This window comes from Lepidochelys olivacea, assembly GCF_965140295.1.
Source record: "Lepidochelys olivacea isolate rLepOli2 genome assembly, chromosome: 26".
NCBI classification, from domain to species: Eukaryota; Metazoa; Chordata; order Testudines; family Cheloniidae; genus Lepidochelys; species Lepidochelys olivacea.
In genome coordinates, this window is record NC_140436.1 from 16,191,389 (window position 1) to 16,212,300 (window position 20,912).

At 49.7% G+C, this 20,912-nt stretch overlaps 1 protein-coding gene across 9 annotated transcripts in view; it reads left to right on the forward strand.

The window, feature by feature from the left end:
* Positions 1 to 20,650, forward strand: part of OGDH (oxoglutarate dehydrogenase) — a 135,118-nt gene extending 114,468 nt beyond the window's left edge. For all 9 annotated transcript variants that reach the window (XM_084615256.1, XM_084615254.1, XM_084615258.1 and 6 more), the window contains 13 exons: positions 5,292 to 5,471; positions 6,643 to 6,795; positions 8,143 to 8,245; positions 8,624 to 8,752; positions 10,838 to 10,988; positions 11,346 to 11,473; positions 11,596 to 11,774; positions 12,381 to 12,452; positions 13,786 to 13,908; positions 15,958 to 16,030; positions 16,455 to 16,618; positions 17,277 to 17,431; positions 20,445 to 20,650. In XM_084615256.1, the coding sequence (XP_084471382.1) occupies positions 5,292 to 5,471; positions 6,643 to 6,795; positions 8,143 to 8,245; positions 8,624 to 8,752; positions 10,838 to 10,988; positions 11,346 to 11,473; positions 11,596 to 11,774; positions 12,381 to 12,452; positions 13,786 to 13,908; positions 15,958 to 16,030; positions 16,455 to 16,618; positions 17,277 to 17,431; positions 20,445 to 20,565 (1,731 nt within the window). In that variant the 3' untranslated portion in view covers positions 20,566 to 20,650. The remainder of the gene's footprint in view (positions 1 to 5,291; positions 5,472 to 6,642; positions 6,796 to 8,142; positions 8,246 to 8,623; positions 8,753 to 10,837; positions 10,989 to 11,345; positions 11,474 to 11,595; positions 11,775 to 12,380; positions 12,453 to 13,785; positions 13,909 to 15,957; positions 16,031 to 16,454; positions 16,619 to 17,276; positions 17,432 to 20,444) is intronic.
* The last annotated feature ends 262 nt before the right edge of the window (positions 20,651 to 20,912 follow it).

Genomic DNA, 20,912 nt, shown 5'->3' on the forward strand with positions numbered 1-20,912 from the left:
GCTACCATTGAGAACAGTCTAGATCCATCCTCTTTGGAACCCCCTTTCAGGTAGTTGAAAGCAGCTATAAAAACCCCCCTCATTCTTCTCTTCCGCAGACTAAACAATCCCAGTTCCCTCAGCCTCTCCTCATAAGTCATGTGTTCCAGTCCCCTAATCATTTTTGTTGTCCTCTGCTGGACATTTTCCAATTTTTCCACATCCTTCTTGTAGTGTGGGGCCCAAAACTGGACACAGTACTCCAGATGAGGCCTCACCAATGTCGAATAGAGGGGAATGATCACGTCCCTTGATCTGCTCACTATGCCCCTACTTATACTTCCCAAAATGCCATTGGCCTTCTTGGCAACAAGGGCATACTGTTGACTCATATCCAGCTTTTTGTCCACTGTAACCCCTAGGTTACTGAAACTCCAGGTGTGACCCTGAAACTCAAGGGTCGGTCCTCGGGCCGGTTTTGTTCTATATCTTCATAAATGATCTGGAGGATGGTGTGGATTACACCCTCAGCAAGTTTGCAGATGACACTAAACTGGGAGGAGAGGTAGATACGCTGGAGGGTAGGGATAGGATACAGAGGGACCTAGACAAATTGGAGGATTGGGCCAAAAGAAATCTGATGAGGTTCAACAATGGCAAGTGCAGAGTCCTGCACTTAGGACGGAAGAACCCCCTGCACTGCGACAGACTAGGGACCGAATGGCTCAGCAGCAGTTCTGCAGAGAAGGACCTAGGGGTGACAGTGGACGAGAAGCTGGATATGAGTCAACAGTGTGCCCTTGTTGCCAAGAAGGCCAGTGGCATTTTGGGGTGTATAAGTAGGGGCATTGCCAGCAGATCGAGGGATGTGATTGTTCCCCTCTATTCGACATTGGTGAGGCCTCATCTGGAGTACTGTGTCCAGTTTTGGGCCCCACACTACAACAAGGATGTGGAGAAATTGGAGAGAGTCCAGCGAAGGGCAACAAAAATGATTAGGGGTCTGGAACACATGACTTGTGAGGAGAGGCTGAGGGAACTGGGATTGTTTAGTCTACGGAAGAGAAGAATGAGGGATTTGATAGCTGCTTTTAACTACCTGAAAGGTGGATCCAAAGAGGATGGATCTAGACTATTCCCAGTGATAGCAGATGACAGGACAAGGAGTAATGGTCTCAAGTTGCAGTGGGGGAGATTTAGGTTGGATAGTAGGAAAAACTTTTTCACTAGGAGGGTGGTGAAACACTGGAATGTGTTACCTGGGGGGGCGGGGGTGGAATCCCCTTCCTTAGAAGTTTTCAAGGTCAGGCTTGACAAAGCCCTGGCTGGGATGATTTAGTTGGGATTGGTCCTGCTCTGGGCAGGGGGTTGGACTAGATGACCTCCAGAGGTCCCTTCCAACTCTGATATTCTATGATTCTATCTTCCACTTCTTGTAAGCTTCTTTTTTGTGTTCAAGATCAGCAAGGATTTCACTGTTAAGCCAAGCTGGTCGCCTGCCATATTTACTATTCTTTGTACACATCGGGATGGTTTGTCCCTGTAATCTCAATAAAGATTCTTTAAAATACAGCCAGCTCTCCTGGACTCCTTTCCCCCTCATGTTATTCTTCCAGGGGATCCTGCCCATCAGTTCCCTGAGGGAGTCTAAGTCTGCTTTTCTGAAGTCCAGGGTCCGTATTCTGCTGCTCTCCTTTCTTCCCTGTGTCAGGATCCTGAACTCAACCATCTCATGATCACTGCCTCCCAGGTTCCCATCCACTTTAGCTTCCCGTACTAATTCTTCCTGGTTTGTGAGCAGCAGGTCAAGAAGAGCTCTGCCCCTAGTTGGTTCCTCCAGTACTTGCACCAGGAAATTGTCCCCTACCCTTTCCAAAAACTTCTTGGATTGTCTGTGCACCTTCTTCTCTTCTGCAGACTAAACAATCCCAGTTCCCTCAGCTTTAACACAGATTTGTTAATCTTCATGGAAGAGAAAAACTGTTCACATATATATGTACTTCCAAACATTGCCATTATCCTTGCAGAAGCAGAGAATAACATGAAATTTTTCTTGTGAAAGAAACCTGTAGAATTCTGAAATTCCAACATCTGTAGGATTCTGCTTCAAAATGGTATCACACTGAAGCTCCACTCACTCCATCTGCATTTCCTCTGCAATATTGTCAATTTCCACAGCAAATGGTGTGGAAAAAAGTTTAAAATGTGGTTCAAGTGCCTTGAAATCTTTAAACCGCACATCAAACTGCTTGTGTAAGTTAGAAATGATATCTGCATATTCTTTCAAGGATTTTGGTTCAACTTTTCCTTAGGAATTCAGAGTCGAGAAATGGACCAAATTGCCAGCAGTCAGCTGTTTCCCCCACAAAGTAAGCTTGACTTTGACTGACTTAACACTGTCATACATGTGTGTTATATCACCTGTTTTCTACCCTGAAGCTTCAAGTTCAGTGCATTCAGGTGATCAGTTACATCTGTTAGAAAAGCAAGGTTGCAGATAAAAGTGGAATCAGCAAGCTGTGGAGCCTCCTTGTTTTTCATTTTCATGAACGAATCAATCTCCTCTAAGTGGAAAAAAAACACTTCAAAACATTTCCATGACTCAGCCATCTAACTTGAGTGTGATACAGAAGTTCCCCATATTTGCTGTCCATACTTGCTAGAAAAGAAGTGAACTGTCTGTGATTCAGCCCTCGTGCATGTATAAAATTAACAGTATTAACAACTACGTCCATAACTTCCTTCATTTGTAGACTTTTATTACACAGGGCTTCTTGGTGCAAAATACAATGTGTATTGGTGACGCTAATTCCTGGTATATTGAGGCTGTTCAGGTTGGTCTTCAATCATCCAACCACACCAACGTTTTCAGAGCACGCTGATGGCGCACCGTCCGTAGCCCAAGATACGAGTTTGTTCCATGGCAGCGCAGCTTTTTCAATGCACTCTTCCAGTCCTTGAACTATGTCTCGTCCCGTTGTGGGACCCTTCAGTGGCATTAAGTCTAGCAATTCTTCAGTTATATTCAAATTGCAGTCCACACCCCTAATGAACACTGCACTCTGTGCGGTATCTGATACATCTGTACTCTCATCAAGAGCAATTGAAAATGCTTTAAAGTCTTTTGCCATTTGAATCAATTGTTTTTGCACATTATCTGCTAAATCCGTTATCCTGCAGGAAGCTGCATTGGCAGACAGCTTATGCCTTCAAAAACTTTCTTCCTATCAGGACATATCCATATGGCTCCATATCTAGTTGGCAGCCGGTATCAAGTGGAGTACCCCAAGGGTCGGTCCTGGGGCCGGTTTTGTTCAATATCTTCATAAATGATCTGGAGGATGGTGTGGATTGCACTCTCAGCAAATTTGCGGATGATGCTAAACTGGGAGGAGTGGTAGATACGCTGGAGGGGAGGGATAGGATACAGAAAGACCTAGACAAATTGGAGGATTGGGCCAAAAGAAATCTGATGAGGTTCAATAAGGATAAGTGCAGGGTCCTGCACTTAGTACGGAAGAACCCAATGTACAGCTACAGACTAGGGACCGAATGGCTAGACAGCAGTTCTGCGGAAAAGGACCTAGGGGTGACAGTGGACGAGAAGCTGGATATGAGTCAGCAGTGTGCCCTTGTTGCCAAGAAGGCCAATGGCATTTTGGGATGTATAAGTAGGGTCATAGCGAGCAGATCGAGGGACGTGATCGTTCCCCTCTATTCGACATTGGTGAGGCCTCATCTGGAGTACTGTGTCCAGTTTTGGGCCCCACACTTCAAGAAGGATGTGGATAAATTGGAGAGAGTCCAGTGAAGGGCAACAAAAATTATTAGGGGACTGGAACACACGAGTTATGAGGAGAGGCTGAGGGAGCTGGGATTGTTTAGCCTGCAGAAGAGAAGAATGAGGGGGGATTTGATAGCTGCTTTCAACTACCTGAAAGGGGGTTCCAAAGAGGATGGCTCTAGACTGTTCTCAATGGTAGCAGATGACAGAACGAGGAGTAATGGTCTCAAGTTGCAGTGGGGGAGGTTTAGATTGGATATTAGGAAAAACTTTTTCACTAAGAGGGTGGTGAAACACTGGAATGGGTTACCTAGGGAGGTGGTAGAATCTCCTTCCTTAGAGGTTTTTAAGGTCAGGCTTGACAAAGCCCTGGCTGGGATGATTTAACTGGGAATTGGTCCTGCTTCGAGCAGGGGGTTGGACTAGATGACCTTCTGGGGTCCCTTCCAACCCTGATATTCTATGATTCTATGACATAAAATTTCGCTGGCCTTCATGAGACATTCTTTTACGAATAGGCCTTCTGTAAAGAGTCGCAATGATTTAGCTATCATTTCGCTTATCACAAAACTTGCTCTTACTGAATCTTCACTAGACTTGTTAATCTCCAAAAAGAAATGTCTTTGCTTGACAAATGCTGCTTTAAGTTGCCGAACTTTTTCCAGTGAATGCATCATATTTTTCACAGTGCATCGGGTCGAAGTGCTGATGCACGTTTTACTCCTTGGGAACAGCAATCGTTTGCTGACAAAAAAGGCATCGAATTTGATCTTTTTCCTCTGTGAAAAAAATATAAATATAAATTCTCCCATTTGTCTTGGAAAACTCTTTTCTTCCATGAGTGTTCTTTTTTTCAACTAAGTCATTTCTGAGCAGTTTTAATAAAATACATACACGCAGTAATGCACCTCACTCAAAGGACAAAACACACACTTAGTTTTAGAATTACTTCTGTTAAAGCCCGCACTCTGGCCCTGCCCCCACTCCACCCCTTCCCCAAAGTCCACACCCCAACTCCGCCCCCTCCCCGTCCCTATTCCAAACCCTTCCCCAAATCCCTGCCCTGCCTCTTCTCCCTCTCCTCCCTTTAGTGGCCTTGGAAGCTTTCTCCAGTATCTTAACCTCCTCCTAGGAAAGGTGTTATCCTTGTTCTGTAATACTTACCTCTGGTTGGAGCTCTATTATCCAGCAGGTGGGGTAAACTGTTGTAAAAAATCTCATCATCAATCATGACAGCTCCTTGGTCTAACCTGACATGGAGGCAGTGTGGCCTTGTGGTTAGAGCGGGGATGAGTAGGTAGTTGGAAGCTTGCAAATTTACTCCCTGCTCTGCCAACAACTCGCTTAAAATCTGTCTGTTTTCCTTCTGCAAAGTGGAGGGAACTCTCCTTTCCCCCACTCTGTGTGAAGCATTTTGAGATATTGAGTGATGGGCACTTTCTGATTGCCAAGCAAAACTGTTTTCTAGACCTTTCTGTATCTGCCTTCTTCTGTTTTCCATGATGGCCCCAAATTGCTCTCTTTCCAGATCGGATTCACTACAGACCCTCGTATGGCCCGTTCCTCTCCGTACCCAACCGACGTTGCCCGGGTGGTGAATGCACCTATTTTCCATGTCAATGCGGATGACCCAGAGGCAGTGGTGTATGTGTGCAATGTAGCAGCAGAATGGAGAAGCACTTTCCACAAGGATGTGGTGGTTGACTTGGTAAATGATTGAGAACCAGTTGGGGCTTTGCTAAAATCCTGGCTTTGTTTAGTGAACTTCTGGGGAAATGACAAAATGCTCTTCAGATGGACCATTGGAGGCGTCTTGGACTGTTTGTACAGCACCTAGCACAATGGGTTCGTGGGCCATGACTGGGGCTCAGAGGTGCTACTGTAATCCAAATACATCTCTACCCTGATATAACATGACCCGATATAACACGGGTTCGCATACAACACAGTAAAGCAGGCCTCCACGCCCCCCACAATGGTCTGGGGGGCAGGAGCTGTGGGGGGCATTTTTGGGGGTCCCGCAGGCCCAGAGTGGCCTGGGTGATTAGTGGGGGGCTGGGAGCAGCCCGCTCCGCTTCCCTCGCCCCGGCCCCCGCACTCACTAGCGGTGGGAAGCGGAACGCCACAGCTGGGAGCTGGCGGAGTGGAGTGGGCTGGGGCCACGTTGCTCCGCTTCCCACCACTGCCGGTGAGTGCCTGTCAGGGGGCGGGGGTGTGGATAGGGGGCGGGGCAGACAAGGAGCAGGGGGTTTGGCTAGGGGGTGGAGTCCTGGGGGTGATTAGGGATGGGGGTCTCTGGAGGGGGTGGTCAGGGGACAAAGAGCAGGGGAGCCAAAGCAAGTTCGATATAACGCAGTTTCACATATAACGCGTTAAGATTTTTTGGCTCCCATAGACTGCGTTCTATCGGGGTAGAGGTGTAATAAATAATGACCCTCTTGTGCTTCTTTGCACCTTAACCCTTTGTTCTCTGGTTCTGGTAGTTGTGGTGGAGAAGCATCTAAAGAAATATTTAAGCGAAAACAAGGCACTGAAAATGTAGCTGTGTTGTGCTTGAAGAAAAGTAGATGCTAATTTTCCTGTAACAGCTCAAATAGCTGTAGTTTTTCTTTTAAACTGGGGTGAAACCATTCCTTTAAGTCATTAGTTACTCTAGTTTTACACCAGTGTCACTCCATTGACTTCTGTGGAACCTATTCCTGATTTACACTAGTCTAAATGAGATCAAAATCAGGCCCTCTGCCTTCAGGCTGTACATGATTTCCTTCATCATGGGTACATCCCACATACAGATCAATGTAAATGCGACTGCTTTTTTGGCTTCTGAAATAGGGATTGAAGACTGGCTATTTTTATGGCTTTCTTTCCTCGTGCACTAGGTGTGTTACAGGCGGAATGGTCATAACGAGATGGACGAACCCATGTTCACCCAGCCGTTGATGTACAAGCAGATCCGGAAGCAGAAACCTGTGCTGCAAAAATATGCCGAGATGTTAATTTCAGAGGGGGTGGTAAATCAGCCGGAGTACGAGGTATTGTCCCCCAGTGCTTTAGAAGAAAGATGCAGTCCGTGATCAGTCACAACCCCTTAAATCTAGCTGGCAAATAAGAATGCTGAATGGGGGGAAATGCAAATGTAATATAATGCAAGAAATATGTGAAGGTTACCAGTGTACCAAGCATAGTTGCATAACATGACTGCACCCCTCCCTGCTGACTTGGCAGTGTAGTGTAGTGTAGCATTGCCTTGCCCTGAGGGGTCTGGGTTGGGGAGTACTGAAGGGGTGCCTAAAGATCTGCTGATGTGTTTGTAAGGAAGGAGCTCAGAGTTAGGCATCCAAGGGTCCTCAATACTTGTTGCTAGCATTCCTAGCAAGGTTTCCCTGACTAAAGAAGCTAATGCTGTTTCTGAGAGCAGCACAAGACCATCCATGCTGTTGATTAGAACCTGCTCTTGGGCAGAAAATCCCTCTCTGCACTGGTCGTGGAAACACACGGACTCCATTTAAACCCAGTTGTAGCTGGTACAGTTATAGACCCAGTGTGAATAAGGCCTGTGGTCCAATCTACGCTTTATATGCTACCATTTTGGTTACCCACTTACAATACAGTAATTGTACCAGCATCGTTCCACCTTCAGTGTATTTGGGGCACAGCAGTAATTATCTGTGTTTTTGAGCCATGCTGCCGTCTTGGGGTGAAACCCTGGCCCCATTGACATCCATGGCAAAACTCCCTTGGATTTTAATGGGGCCAGGGTTTCACCCTTGGATTTTAGTAGGGTTGTAGACATAGTTCAGGAACACAGGTGACTCGTGCACTATAAGCCTTGCCTGCACTAGAAGATCAGACAGTATTGTACCTGTGCTCCTCACATAGTTGCTTGCATTGTGTCAATGGGACCTAACTGAAAAGTGCTTTATTCTGCCTCTTGAGCATTCAGACCCATTGACTGGCTGCGGCATTTCCTAATGTCAGGGATATATGGGATGCCTCACTGGAACTGGATTTTGTATTTCATGTAGCTTTGGCATCAGTGAAGGACATAAGCTCTTAACTGGCACACAGCCAGCAGTAGGCAGTGCCCTGGCAGTGGTGACCTCTCGTCCCTAATGTCGTATGGTCAGGCACAAGCACAGCAGCGTGCAGCAGCCATGAATGTGATGCGAGGCACATTTGTGGTCCAGGTCCTAACTGATGAGTGGGGGATAGGGTTTAAAGTGTCTGAAGAGGAGGTGGATGTGAAAATGCCCCCTCTGGGATCCACGTAGACTTTGTGCTGAAATGGAGAGGGAGCAGCAAGGAGAGGCATGGCCTTTAACCCCAGCACTCTTACTTGGCTACTTCTCAGTAATGATATTCTGCCCTGTTGCTCTCAGGAGGAAATTTCCAAGTATGATAGGATCTGTGAAGAGGCCCATGCCAGATCCAAGGATGAAAAAATCCTGCACATCAAGCACTGGCTGGATTCCCCCTGGCCTGGTAAGTAACTAATGGCTTCCCTGACAAATGGCCACAGTTCAGGAACTACTTCTGCCTCCAATGGATTAGACCTTTGACTTCTGGCACAGATAGGAGCTGTATGTCTCCAAGGACATGTAATGAAGAGAGTGGGAAATATACCAGTCGAGCCTGGTGAACAAAATGCATCCCTTGGGAAAGCATAGGGGACTGTATCACTGTATGGGCTCTGTCTGTCTGCACTGACAGAGGTGGAACAGCTCAGGGTTTGCTCTGCATCCCAAATTCCCTTCCACATCAGAGAGTACAGAAGGTTCTGTAACATAGTCATCAAATACTCTAACTACAGAGACAGCCTGGCGTTCACCAGGTCACGGATGATCTCTCCTCCTTCCCCAGGTTTCTTCACTCTTGAGGGCCAGCCCCGGAGCATGACCTGTCCCTCTACTGGTCTGAATGAAGAAGACTTGGCCCATATAGGCAAGGTGGCCAGCTCAGTGCCTGTTGAGGATTTCACAATTCATGGAGGTACAGACGTGCTGGAGTAGATGCCCCTGGCACCCCAGTCTTGGCGGTGGTTATTCTGTGTAGAGCTGGATGCTTTACGGAGTAGAGGAGATGGTTAATACTGTGGGTTTTTTACCCACAAAAGCTTATGCCCAAATCTGTTAATCTTTAAGGTGCCACTGGACTCCTCATTTTTTTGTGGATACAGACTAACACGGCTACCCCTGTGATATGTGAGTGAGAGTTGTTCCACCACCATCTACAGGGAGTCGTGGTCTCTGGTGCTGTAGACTGAAGCCGTAGGCCAGCCTGGGGAGTGGGAGAGAGAAGGTCTGCTAGAATGGTTAACTACTGGAACAAACTACTAAGGGAAATGGTGGGTTCTCCCTCTCTTGGTGCCTTCAGATGGACTGGCTGCTTTTCTGGAGATGCTTTAGTCATACACAAGTTGTTGGGCCAGCGAAGGGGTAACTGGATGAAATTCCTTGGCCTGTGTGCTGTACAGGACTAGATGATCTAATGTCCCTTCTGATCTTCCACTCTGAGTAAACAGGGACTTCAATATGGTGGTTCAGACCCAAAGTATGATGACTGGGATGTGGGTGACCACCTGAGTGCTAATGAGACTTCTGAGGGTGCTTATCTGGCCCCCATTACTAGTATCTGAGATGTTTCCCATCTTCAGTGTGTTTATCCTCATACCTCTGTGGGGCAAGCAGGGCTGGTATCGCCATTGTGCAGAGGGGAAACTGAGGCCCAGAGAGGCTAAGGGACTAGCTCAGGTCACATGGGCAGCCTGAGGCAGAGCAGGGACTCGAACCCAGATGTCCCATGTCCTAGGTTAGTGCCCTAACCACTGGACCATCCTTCCTCTCAAAAAAAAGAAAAAAAGCCTCCTTATGGCAATGCCCAAAGGCCCCAGCTGGTATTTACAGAGATTCATAGAATATCAGGGTTGGAAGGGACCTTAGGAGGTCATCTAGTCCAACCCCCTGCTCAAAGCAGGACCAATCCCCAACTAAATCATCCCAGCCAGGGCTTTGTCAAGCCTGACCTTAAAACCTCAAAGGAAGGAGATTCCACCACCTCCCTAGGTAACCCATTCCAGCACTTCACAACCCTCCTAGTGAAAAAGTTTTTCCTAATATCCAACCTAAACCTCCCCCACTGCAACTTGAGACCAGTACTCCTTGTTCTGTCATCTGGTACCACTGAGAACAGTCTAGATTCATCCTCTCTGCAACCCTCTTTCAGGTAGTTGAAAGCAACTATCAAATCCCCCCTCATTCTTCTCTTCTGCAGACTAAATAATCCCAGTTCCCTCAGCCTCTCCTCATAAGTCATGTGCTCCAGCTACCTAATCATTTTTGTTGCCCTCCGCTGGACGTTTTCCAATTTTTCCACATCCTTCTTGTAGTGTGGGGCCCAAAACTGGACACACTACTCCAGATGAGGCCTCAGCAATGCCGAATAGATTGCCAGACTGGCTCCTTGAATCTTGCTAAGTTCTTGACCTTTAGAGCTTCTTGTGAGTTCCACAGTCAGGTGACATGAATCTAGACCCCTCATCCTCATTATAAACACATTAACCATACCTGTCGCCCTCGGAGTGGCTAATCTTTCCTCTGCTGCACCAGCCTACCCAGTTTGTTTGTAGTACCTTCTGGCCGTGGGCCTGGCAATGCCCATGCTTTTGACCCAGCCCTCAGAAATTGTTCTCTCCACTACCACTTGGACTCCTCTGAGATTAGAGTTCAGGTCTCCTCTCCCAGCGGGTGATGTCTGGCAGTAAGTGCTTCTAATGCTGGTGAAGTTGGCTCAGTGAAAACCATGTTTGTAAAAGAAAACAGAGAATGACCAGGAACTCCAGTTGTTTTTCAGAGCTGGTCTCCTCTGCTCTTTACCCTGCCTTTACCCTGTGCTAAGCTGGAACAGTCCACCTCCCTTTTGTCCCGTTATGTCCAGAGCGTCTGCATGTCAGGGAATCCAGATTGCCGATGGATGGGTTGATAGTGTGAGCTGTGTTGCCCCAACCTCAGGCTGCTTGCATAGTATGTTGCTGCAGTTCCTCTCCAGCGGGCTGCAAACTGTTTTTTATCTCTGCAGGTTTGAGCCGGATTCTGAAAACCCGCTGGGAATTGGTTAAGAACAGGACAGTAGACTGGGCATTAGCAGAGTACATGGCATTTGGCTCCCTCCTCAAAGAGGGAATCCACATCCGACTGAGTGGCCAGGATGTCGAGAGGGGGACATTCAGGTAAAGCCGGGGGTTTCCCCCAGTAAAAGATGATCCCAGCCCTCCTCAAGGGGCTGCTGAGTGGGGAATAGAAGAGGCCAGTCTTAAATTGCCTGCCAGGCTGGAGCTCTGCTGAAAGGCAAGGGAGGAGCCCAAATTGTGGGTGGAGGGGTCCCTTTCACAGCACTAATGGTGTTAGTATGGGCAGCTCCTAGATATGATCGTAACCTGGCTTCATTGCATTCGACAGTTGCAAGCCAAGCCTCTCAGCAGAGCAGCGTGAACCAGGCAGCCACTTGCGTGCAGGCGCTTACTCTGACCCATTGGGTAGGATAACACTTAAGTAACATTACTGCTGGACGTTGTCTCCTCCCACAGCCATCGTCACCATGTCCTGCATGACCAGAATGTAGACAAGAGGACCTGCATCCCCATGAACCACCTCTGGCCAAACCAAGCTCCTTACACTGTCTGCAACAGCTCCCTGTCGGAGTATGGAGTCCTAGGTCAGTGTCGATGGGGGTTCTTCGCCTGGCTCATGACAGCCACAGGGCTAGTTAGTGCTGGGCTGTCTGTGCCAGGTGCTGGTGGATATGGCCTCTTCACTCTTCTTCTCTCTTCTCTGCAGGTTTCGAGCTGGGCTTTGCTATGGCCAGTCCCAATGCCTTAGTGCTGTGGGAGGCCCAGTTCGGTGACTTCCACAACACTGCTCAATGCATCATTGACCAGTTCATCTGCCCCGGCCAGGCCAAGTGGGTGAGACAGAATGGCATCGTGCTGCTGCTGCCCCATGGCATGGAGGGCATGGTAAGGATGCACTCACTTCCTATCTTTCTGGGCAGTACTGACAGCTCAATGCCACAGTTCTCATCGCGCCCCAGGACGCTTCCTCAGGCCAGACACTGCATAGACCAGGTCTCTGTGCGACCAGTCACCTGGGAGCATTGGGGTAGTCCTGCAATCTGGAGATTGCCCACCTCTTTAGCTGTATTACCTGGCCTGCACCAGCCCATGTCACTGCATTCCGTACAGCTGTGTGTTAACAGCTTGCAGAGGGGCCTGGACTCCATGTGGCTGGGAGCAGTGCCAGCCGCTCTGCAGGTGAGAGTATCTGGCTGAATGGAAGAGGATTGGGAGCAACAGGGCTCAGCCTAGGGGCTTGTTGGGGCTGTGGGAGTGGAGTCTAGAGTTCAGTACTAAGGGACGGCTGCAGCTGTTCGACCTACTTCTTAGTAAAAATCAAAACTTCTGCACTTTTAAACCAGAGTGAAATCCTGTTGGGCAGTACATACCAAGGTCCTCCTCAAACAGTGACTAGCATCAGCCAGCCTCTCTACGAGGCGTGGAGAGCTCTCTTAAAGATGGAAACTTGCATGTGTGGTTCGCTTCACCTCTTGTTGGTTTTGCCCACAGGGTCCCGAGCACTCGTCAGCCAGGCCAGAGCGATTCCTGCAGATGTGCAACGACGATCCAGATGTCTTCCCCGTAAGTGTCTGGCTGTGCTGAATTCACACACTTTCCCTTTGGGGCCTTTCCCATCTCTCCCCTCCTGCATCTTGGAGCACTTGCTCTGTCCCTGACTCTGACCACTACACAGCAAAGGCTTCCAGAAACAGCTTTGGGGGATTTTGTGGATAGGATGGTAACACATGGAACAATTTTACAGAGCACCTGGATTCTGGGCAGCAGGCCGGGGGAGCAGGATATAGGAAGCAGTGTTGTGCTGGTGACTCACATTTAATGACTCCTGGGCTTCCCCTGTCCCCAGAGTCAGGAAGACTTAGGTTGGGTTATCAAGGGGGACTCAGAAATGTCCCTTGCTGTGTTAGCACAGAATGAGCAGAGCTCTAGTTAGTGCACTAACGTGGGGGCAGTAAAGGCTGGCTGTAACCCAAGCAAGGCCAGCGCATGGAACTCCATGCTTCTCCTCTTTCCTCCTTGGCTTTCTCCAAAAGCTGTCATCAGAGTCACACCCATTGCTCTCAGGCCCATTTGCTCATTTATATTAGGGAGCGATTTCCCAGTGCCATAGCTGGGGGGGGGGTTTATTGGAGTACTTCGGAGTGGCTCCAAAAGCCCTGTACAAACCTGCAGCTCCCCTGCTCTCAGCCTGTGCTGTCTCCACAGCTGGCCCATGCACTTAGGGGGGCTGTCCCTTTTTGGGTTAGGGACACGGAGGCACTAAGAAGCCGGGATAGGCTGAAAACCACCTAAGGGGATCATGTAAAAGGGAAAGTAGAAAGTTACACTGGCCCAGGATTTGCTGTGTTCATTCTTGAGCAGTGTCCTAAAAGCCCTGCTAGGCAGAAAAATCAATGGAGAGTATAGATCGGGACTCCAGTGGCTTTGAGATACCTGCTGCTAAAATCCTACCTCAGTTGAAATGGAAAAACTAAAGTGACACACTTAACTAAGGTTTCAGAGTAGCAGCCGTGTTAGTCTGTATTCGCAAAAAGAAAAGGAGGACTTGTGGCACCTTAGAGACTAACCAATTTATTTGAGCATAAGCTTTCATAAGCATACTTTTTAAGTACACTTAACTAAACTTGACTTTTAAGAGCCAAGTTGTCCCAATTTGCCTGGGCTTGAAATACTCTAAGGTTGAGCTTGCAGGTTAGGGCCGCTGCATTCAGCTAACCACTGGTCCTGGGCTAGTGATGAGCAAGAGAGACTCTTGGCCCCCATGTTGGGGTACTGCAGTTGACTCACATGGCATGTCTCTGTTCATATTGGAGCCGCTGGCAGGCATAAATGCAGGTTGTTAATGTGGGACGTTCGCGATTTTGTCTAAACCGTTTCTACTTTTCATATGCTGTAGAAACTCGATGACTTTGACGTACGCCAGCTGTACGACTGTAACTGGATCGTTGTGAACTGCTCCACTCCAGCAAACTTCTTCCACGTCCTGCGGAGGCAGATACACCTCCCGTTCCGGAAACCGGTCAGTGAGCTCTAGACACTGCCCTGGTATGGACCCGGCCACGCACCATTGTCTTGTAGCTCAAGTGCTAGGTTAAAGCCAATGCTTGGGGGGGTGGGGGGGGGCATGGGTGCTGGTGCTGGGAGGGCTTAGGACCTGGATTTAAAGCTAATTTCTAGAGTGCTCCAGTAGGGCTAGTCAAATTTTCCACCAAAACTGTTTTTCAGCAGAAAATTGAGATTTTGACCAAAATTTTTGCAAAATGTGTTTGCTTTCCATGCAAAAAAATAAAAATTTTTGTCCAAAAATAAAACAAAAAAACTGAGCACCCAAAAACAAAAATACTTCAATTCTGGAATGCTGCCAAGGTGCCTTGTTCTTCAGGTGCTTCATGTTCTCTTCTGTGAGCTGGGTTCCCCCAGCCAGACTGCAGGGGGGCTCGTGGCACCTGAGAGACGAACCCATTTATTTGGGCACAAGCTTTCATGGTCTAAAACCCACGTCATTGGATGCATGCCGTGGAAAATATAGGAAGAGATATATACGCAGAGAACATGAAACAATGGGTGTTACCTTACACACTGTAACGAGAGTGATCAGGTAAGGTGAGCTATTACCAGCAGGAGAGAAAAAAAACCTTTTGTAGTGATGATCAAGATGGGCCATTTCCAGCAGTTGACAAGAACGTGTGTGGAACAGTAGGGGGGAAAAATAAACATGGGGAAATAGTTTTACTTTGTGTAATGACCCATCCACTCCCAGTCTTTATTCAAGTCTAAGTTAATGGTGTCCAGTTTACAAATTAATTCCAATTCAGTAGTCTCTCGTTGGAGTCTGTTTTTGAAGTTTTTTTGTTGTAATATTGCAACTTTTAGGTCTGTAATTGAGTGACCAGGGAGATTGAAGTGTTCTCCGACTGTTTTTTTAATGTTATGATAACACCCATTGTTTCATGGTGTGTGTGTGTGTGTATCTTCCTACTGTATTTTCCACTGCATGCATTCAGTGAAGTGGGTTTTAGCCCACGAAAGCTCATGCTCAAATAAATTTGTTAGTCTCTAAGGTGCCACAAGTCCTCCTGTTCTTTTTGCTGATACAGACTAACATGGCTGCTACTCTAAAACCAGCCAGACTGCACTTCCCATGATGCACTACAGTCACATGACTGCCATAGAGCATAGCCTCCTCTCCCAAGAGCGGTGATTGTGATGCATCATGGGAGATGTAGTCCAACAGGGAGCCCTGACTATAGAGAACTACAACTCCCATAGGGCACTACGGTGGCATTTCAGGATTGAAATATTTTGCCAAAAACTCCCCTTTTGGAAGGAGGGAAACCCAGTTGTCTGACCAGTTCTGTGCTCTGTCCTTTACCTGGTTAATGGATAGATACTAACAAGCTCTGGTAAAGGTCTATTGCCTAATAAGAGACACCGGTATTAGGAACAGCCGTACAAAGCCAGGTATAAATGGGGAAGTCCTGTTAAAGGCTGGGCAGTCTGTGCCTGTACATTGGTAATGTACAGGTGAGCTGTACATTACCAAGCACACTGGGGCTCTGTGACTGGCACTTATTAAATAACCATGTCTGCCAAGGTTCATTTGAGCTCTGCCCAGACTGGAAACGCCTGTCCTTCTATCTCGGCAGTGGCATTTGAGCCACCTTCACGTTATTCCATAACGAAAGGGCTAGAAGGAGCAAGTAGCCCTGAGTGCTGTGCAAAGGAAGCAACACGCAACCAGACCTGCTGGCAGGGCCAGAGTTCTGCACACTGCTTCACGTTGCCCTGCCCCAGAGCAGCCTTTGGCTTCAGTCTTTCTCTCTGGCTGGCATGGGAGAATTAGGACATTTCTGTGATTCCTGCCTGGATTAAACATACAGTTCATCAATGGCACTTGAATTAGGGGGCTGGGCAGAGGCTGGGCGGGAACCAGCTGACCGGAGACTGGGGTGTGGAGGGAGGGTCTGTGCTCTGGCTCTTGTAGTGATGATCCAGTCTCCAATGTGCAGCTTGTGTGCCAGAAAGGCTATTTCCAGCCCATTCTGATTGCCTTGCCTTGATCTTCCAGCTGATCATCTTCACTCCAAAGTCACTGCTGCGCCACCCTGAAGCCCGCTCCAGCTTTGATGATATGTTGCCAGGTATGAAGGGTGTTTCCAATGTCCAAGGGTGCGAGTGAACCGGAGAGACACAGAACAGGGTTCATACCACAAGAGGGCAGTTTCTCTCTCCTCTTTACAGCACCCTGCCCTGCTCCCAGGTCTCTGAATTCTGGCTCCTGTCCACATGTGTGACAGTCCAGAACTGCACCAGGACGGTGTGTGCTTCAGACTGTTTGTTTCCCCCTGTCTCTCTCCCTGCACAGCCCCCAGCTCAATGGAGTCCCAATCTCAGTGGGGTCTCTAGGCCTTAACCATCTCTGAGCTAGCCTGGTCCTTCTGCAGGCGTAGCCAGTCCCGCAGGGTCCAGGCCCGCAGCTGGCCCCATTAACATTCCCCCTCCCACCACGTGTGGCCCCTGGGATGTCGAGGCGTGTCCCCGACTGCTGTCTGTGCTCCATTACAGGCACGAACTTCCTGCGCGTAATCCCCGAGAGCGGCCCTGCAGCCCAGAACCCCGGCAGCGTCCAGAGGGTGCTCTTCTGCACTGGCAAAGTGTACTATGAGCTCACCCGGGAGCGCAAGGCCCGGGACATGGAGCCGGACGTGGCCATCACCAGGGTGGAGCAGGTGAGCGTGTCTGTACCACAGGGGGCTCCACGTAGGCCAGGGGCCAATGGCCAGTCCCGCTGCTACCCTGCTTCAGCTCATCACTGGGCTTACTCCACATCCCCAGGAGCCATGAGGCGTTTGAGCCACAGCAGACACGTCTTGGATTAGACATAGAGCGCTCTGTCCCTTGCCCCACTCCCACTGCTTAATGGCCCGGCCCAGCCTCAGGGCAGAGAGCAGGCAGAAATACAACATCACCACCACACCTGAGAAGGGACGGACAGAGGGGCCAGCTCGATCCTGTCTCTTCAGTCTGAGCCCAGGAGACGCTGCGCAGCACCCCTGGGTGGGCAGCAAGGGCAGAGCTGAGGTATCTGTACAGATTTGCAGGGGAGAGCCTGTTGCTGATGGGAGTGGTGCTGGCCAGCCCAGCGTGCTCCCCACCGTACAAGCTCCTGGGCCTGGAAGGGTTGTTCAGGCTCAGCCCAGGCGACCCCAGAGCTTCGAAGTGTGTCCGTGAGGGATTGGGAGATGCTGCTGAGACAGCACAGGCTGAACTGTGAGCACGGAGGCTGCATGGCCCACTGCACAGCCCAACAGTGGCTGCAGCTGCCTGCACCCTGCCTCCGCTGCTTGCGTGCCCCAGTGGAACTGAGCCCTCCCCATTCCCCTGCAGCTGTCCCCGTTCCCCTTCGACCTCCTCCAGAGGGAAGCGCTGAAGTACCCCAACGCCGAGCTGGCCTGGTGCCAGGAGGAGCACAAGAACCAGGGCTACTACGACTACGTGAAACCCCGGCTCCGCACGACTATCGACCGTGCCAAACCCGTGTGGTAAGGGCCATCCCTCTGCACCGTGACGGGCAAGTGCCGTGGGAGGCTGCCGCACCTTGTCCTGTTCTCAGGACCTCCCCACGGGTGGGCAGTGTGGCACGGTGCTACAGGTGGTATATCTCAGGCCACTGGCTCCCTAGTGGATTTCAATGTCGCGTGGAAGTAGGGATGGAGATCTCACAGTGGCGCTGGGGAGTGGAGTCTTTTGGGTGGGTGTGACAGAGTCACAGGCCCGATGCTCTGGAACTGCTTTTTATGAAGCCAGGCAGGACTCTGGGGTGGCGCAACTCCCTTCAGGCTGTCCAGAGCAAAAAGCCTCCTTGGCTATGGCCTTCCTGGGACTGACCTCGGAGCTTTCAGCATCCCTGTTCACACGCCGTATTCTTCCCCTTGGTGGGACCACCTAGACAGGACCCCTGGGGAAGCCAGAGGGCCCTGCACCCCTGCTCCACAGCCAGCTGTGACTCTCCGCCAGTATGTAACACAAGTTTATTAGTTGATAGGAACGCAGCATAGAACAGAGCTTGTTAGCACAGGAATCATAGAATATCAGGGTTGGAAGAGACCTCAAGAGGTCATCTTGTGCAACCCCCTGCTCAAAGCAGGACCAACACCAACTAAATCATCCCAGCCAAGGCTTTGTCAAGCCGGGCCTTAAAAACCTCTAAGGATGGAGTTTCTACCACCTCCCCAGGGAACCCATTCCAGTGCTTCACCACCCTCCTAGTGAAATAGTGTTCCCTAAAATCCAACTTAGACCTCCCCCACTGCAACTTGAGACCATCGCTTCTTGTTTTGTCATCTGCTACCACTGAGAACAGCCTAGCTCCATCCTCTTTGGAACCTCCTTTCAGGTAATTGAAGGCTGCTATCAAATCCCCCCCTCACTCTTCTCTTCGGCAGACTAAATAACCCCAATTCCCTCAGCCTCTCCTCGTAAGTCATGTGCCCCAGCCTCCTAATCATTTTTGTTGCTCTCCGCTGGATTCTCTCCAATTTGTCCACATCCCTTCTGTAGTGGGGGGACCAAAACTGGACACACTACTCCAGGTGTGGCCTCACCATTGCCGAATAGAGGGGAACAATTAGTTCCCTCAATCTGCTGGTAATGCTCCCACTAATACAGCCCAATATGCCATTGGCCTTCTTGGCAACAAGGGCACACTGCTGACTCATATCCAGCTTCTTGACCACTGTAATCCCTAGGTCCTTTTCTGCAGAACTGCGGCTTAGCCAGTTGGTCCCCAGCCTGTAGCAGTGCATGGGATTCTTCCGTCCTAAGTGCAGAACTCTGCACTTGTCCTTGTTGAACCTCATCAGATTTCTTTTGGCCCAATCCTCCAATTTGTCTAGGTCACTATCCCTACCCTCCATCGTATCTACCTTTTCCCCCCAGTTTAGTGTCATCTGCAAACTTGCTGAGGATGCAATTAATCCCATCATCCAGATCATTAATAAAGATGTTGAACAAAACCGGCCCCAGGACTAACCCCTGGGGCACGCCGCTTGATACCGGCTGCCAACTAGACATCGAGCCGTTGATCACAACCTGTTGAGCCCGACAATCTAGCCAGCTTTCTACCCACCTTATAGTCCATTCATCCAGCCCATACTTCTTTAACTTGTTGGCAAGAATACTGTGGGAGACCGTGTCAAAAGCTTTGCTAAAGTCAAGATGCATCACATCCATCGCTTTCCCCGTATCGACAGACCCAGTTATCTCATCACAGAAGGCAAGCAGGTTGGTCAGGCATGACGTGTCCTTGGTGAATCCATGTTGACTGTTCCTTCCTCCCCTCCAAGTGCTTCAAATTGGATTCCTTGAGGACCTGCTCCATGATTTTGCCAGGGACTGAAGTGAGGCTGACCAGTCTGTAGTACCCCAGGTTCTCTCTTTTCCCTTTTTTTAAAGATGGGCACTAGAGTTGCATTTTTTCCAATCATCTGGGACCTCCCCCAGTCACCACAAATTTTCAAAGATAATGACCAGTGGCTCTGCAATCACATCAGCCAACTCCCTCTGCACCCTTGGATGCATTAGATCTGGACCCATGGACTTCTGCATGTCCAGCTTTTCTAAATAGTCCTTAACCTGTTCTTCCACCACTGAGGGCTGCTCACCTACTCCCCATGCTGTGTTGCCCAGTGCAACAGTCTGGGAGCTACCCTGGTCTGTCAAGACCAAGGCAAAAAAACGCATTGAGTACTTCAGCTTTTTCCACATCATCTATCACTATGTTGCCTCCCCCATTCAGTAAGAGTCGCACACTTCCAGTGAGTTTCAGCCAAATCCATCTTGCGGGGACCCCAGGTCGGACGCACTGGACTCCCCCGGTCCAAGTCCCAAACAGGAGACTGCCCAGCTTCCAGTGACTTGACCCCTGACACACCTGTTGCCCCTCTTCTTGGTCTTTGTCCTCCGGTCTCCTCCCCCTCCTGGGTCTCAGGTTACAAAGGGCATCAGCCATCACTTTATGTGCAGGCAGCTGGAGCTTCCTCACCTGCCCCCGAGGGTCTCAGCAAAAGTCACACACCCTTATTCCCACCACCTAGGCATTGGTGCAATATACAGGGAAACTGAGGCACACACAGCATTCATGCAAAACAGTAAGACTCATAGGCTCATTTATAACCTAATAAGGAGGAAAGATCCGCTTGGTCTCAGTGGGCATGTTGCTCTCATGGCACTCTCCGCAAGATGGTAACTGAGTGAGGGACAAGGGCTTGATACAGGGTCTGTGCTGTGGCCAACAACCAGGGGTGGGGTGCTGCAGGCAGCCGGGGCTAGTCCCTGGTTGGTGGGCACTGGGCTTTGGGCAGTGGGGGGTCTGCACATGATACAGCATTTCTTTCTAGGCGAGGTGACTAGATCTTGGCCCTCTCTCTCTTCCATCCAGCTTTCCTGTTGCTAGACCAGGCCTGTATGTAGCTGTCCCAGACCTGAGTCCAGCATAATGCCCCGTCCCTGCACTGGCCCTCATCTGAGCTGCTTCTTCTCCCTCCCTTGCCATAGGTACGCCGGCCGTGACCCAGCTGCTGCACCAGCCACTGGCAACAAGAAGACCCACCTGACTGAGCTCCATCGCTTCCTGGACATCGCCTTCAACCTGGATGCCTACAAGGGCTTCTCCTAGACCCCACGTGGCTGCTGCAGCACGCTCTGTCTATCTCTTGCTCACCTCCTGTGTCCGTCCTTAACTACAGACCTTGTAAACTAAACACCCGTGCCTGGAGTCCTTGTTGATCGCTCTGGATTGTTGCCTTTCACTAAAATCCCTCTGCAGGATGCTTGGGTTTTAACTCCCGTGTCCCGCCCCGTTTCCCCCCCCTTGCTCTGTCCCTGAGGGGATGCAGTCTCTGTGCTCCCATAAACTGGCCAACTCTACCCCAACACTGCCCCAGAAGCCCCCAGTGCCAGCCAGCTGAGGAGGCCCTGCGATCAGCCTTTGCTAACTTCTGTCCTTAGCAGCCCCACAGAGAG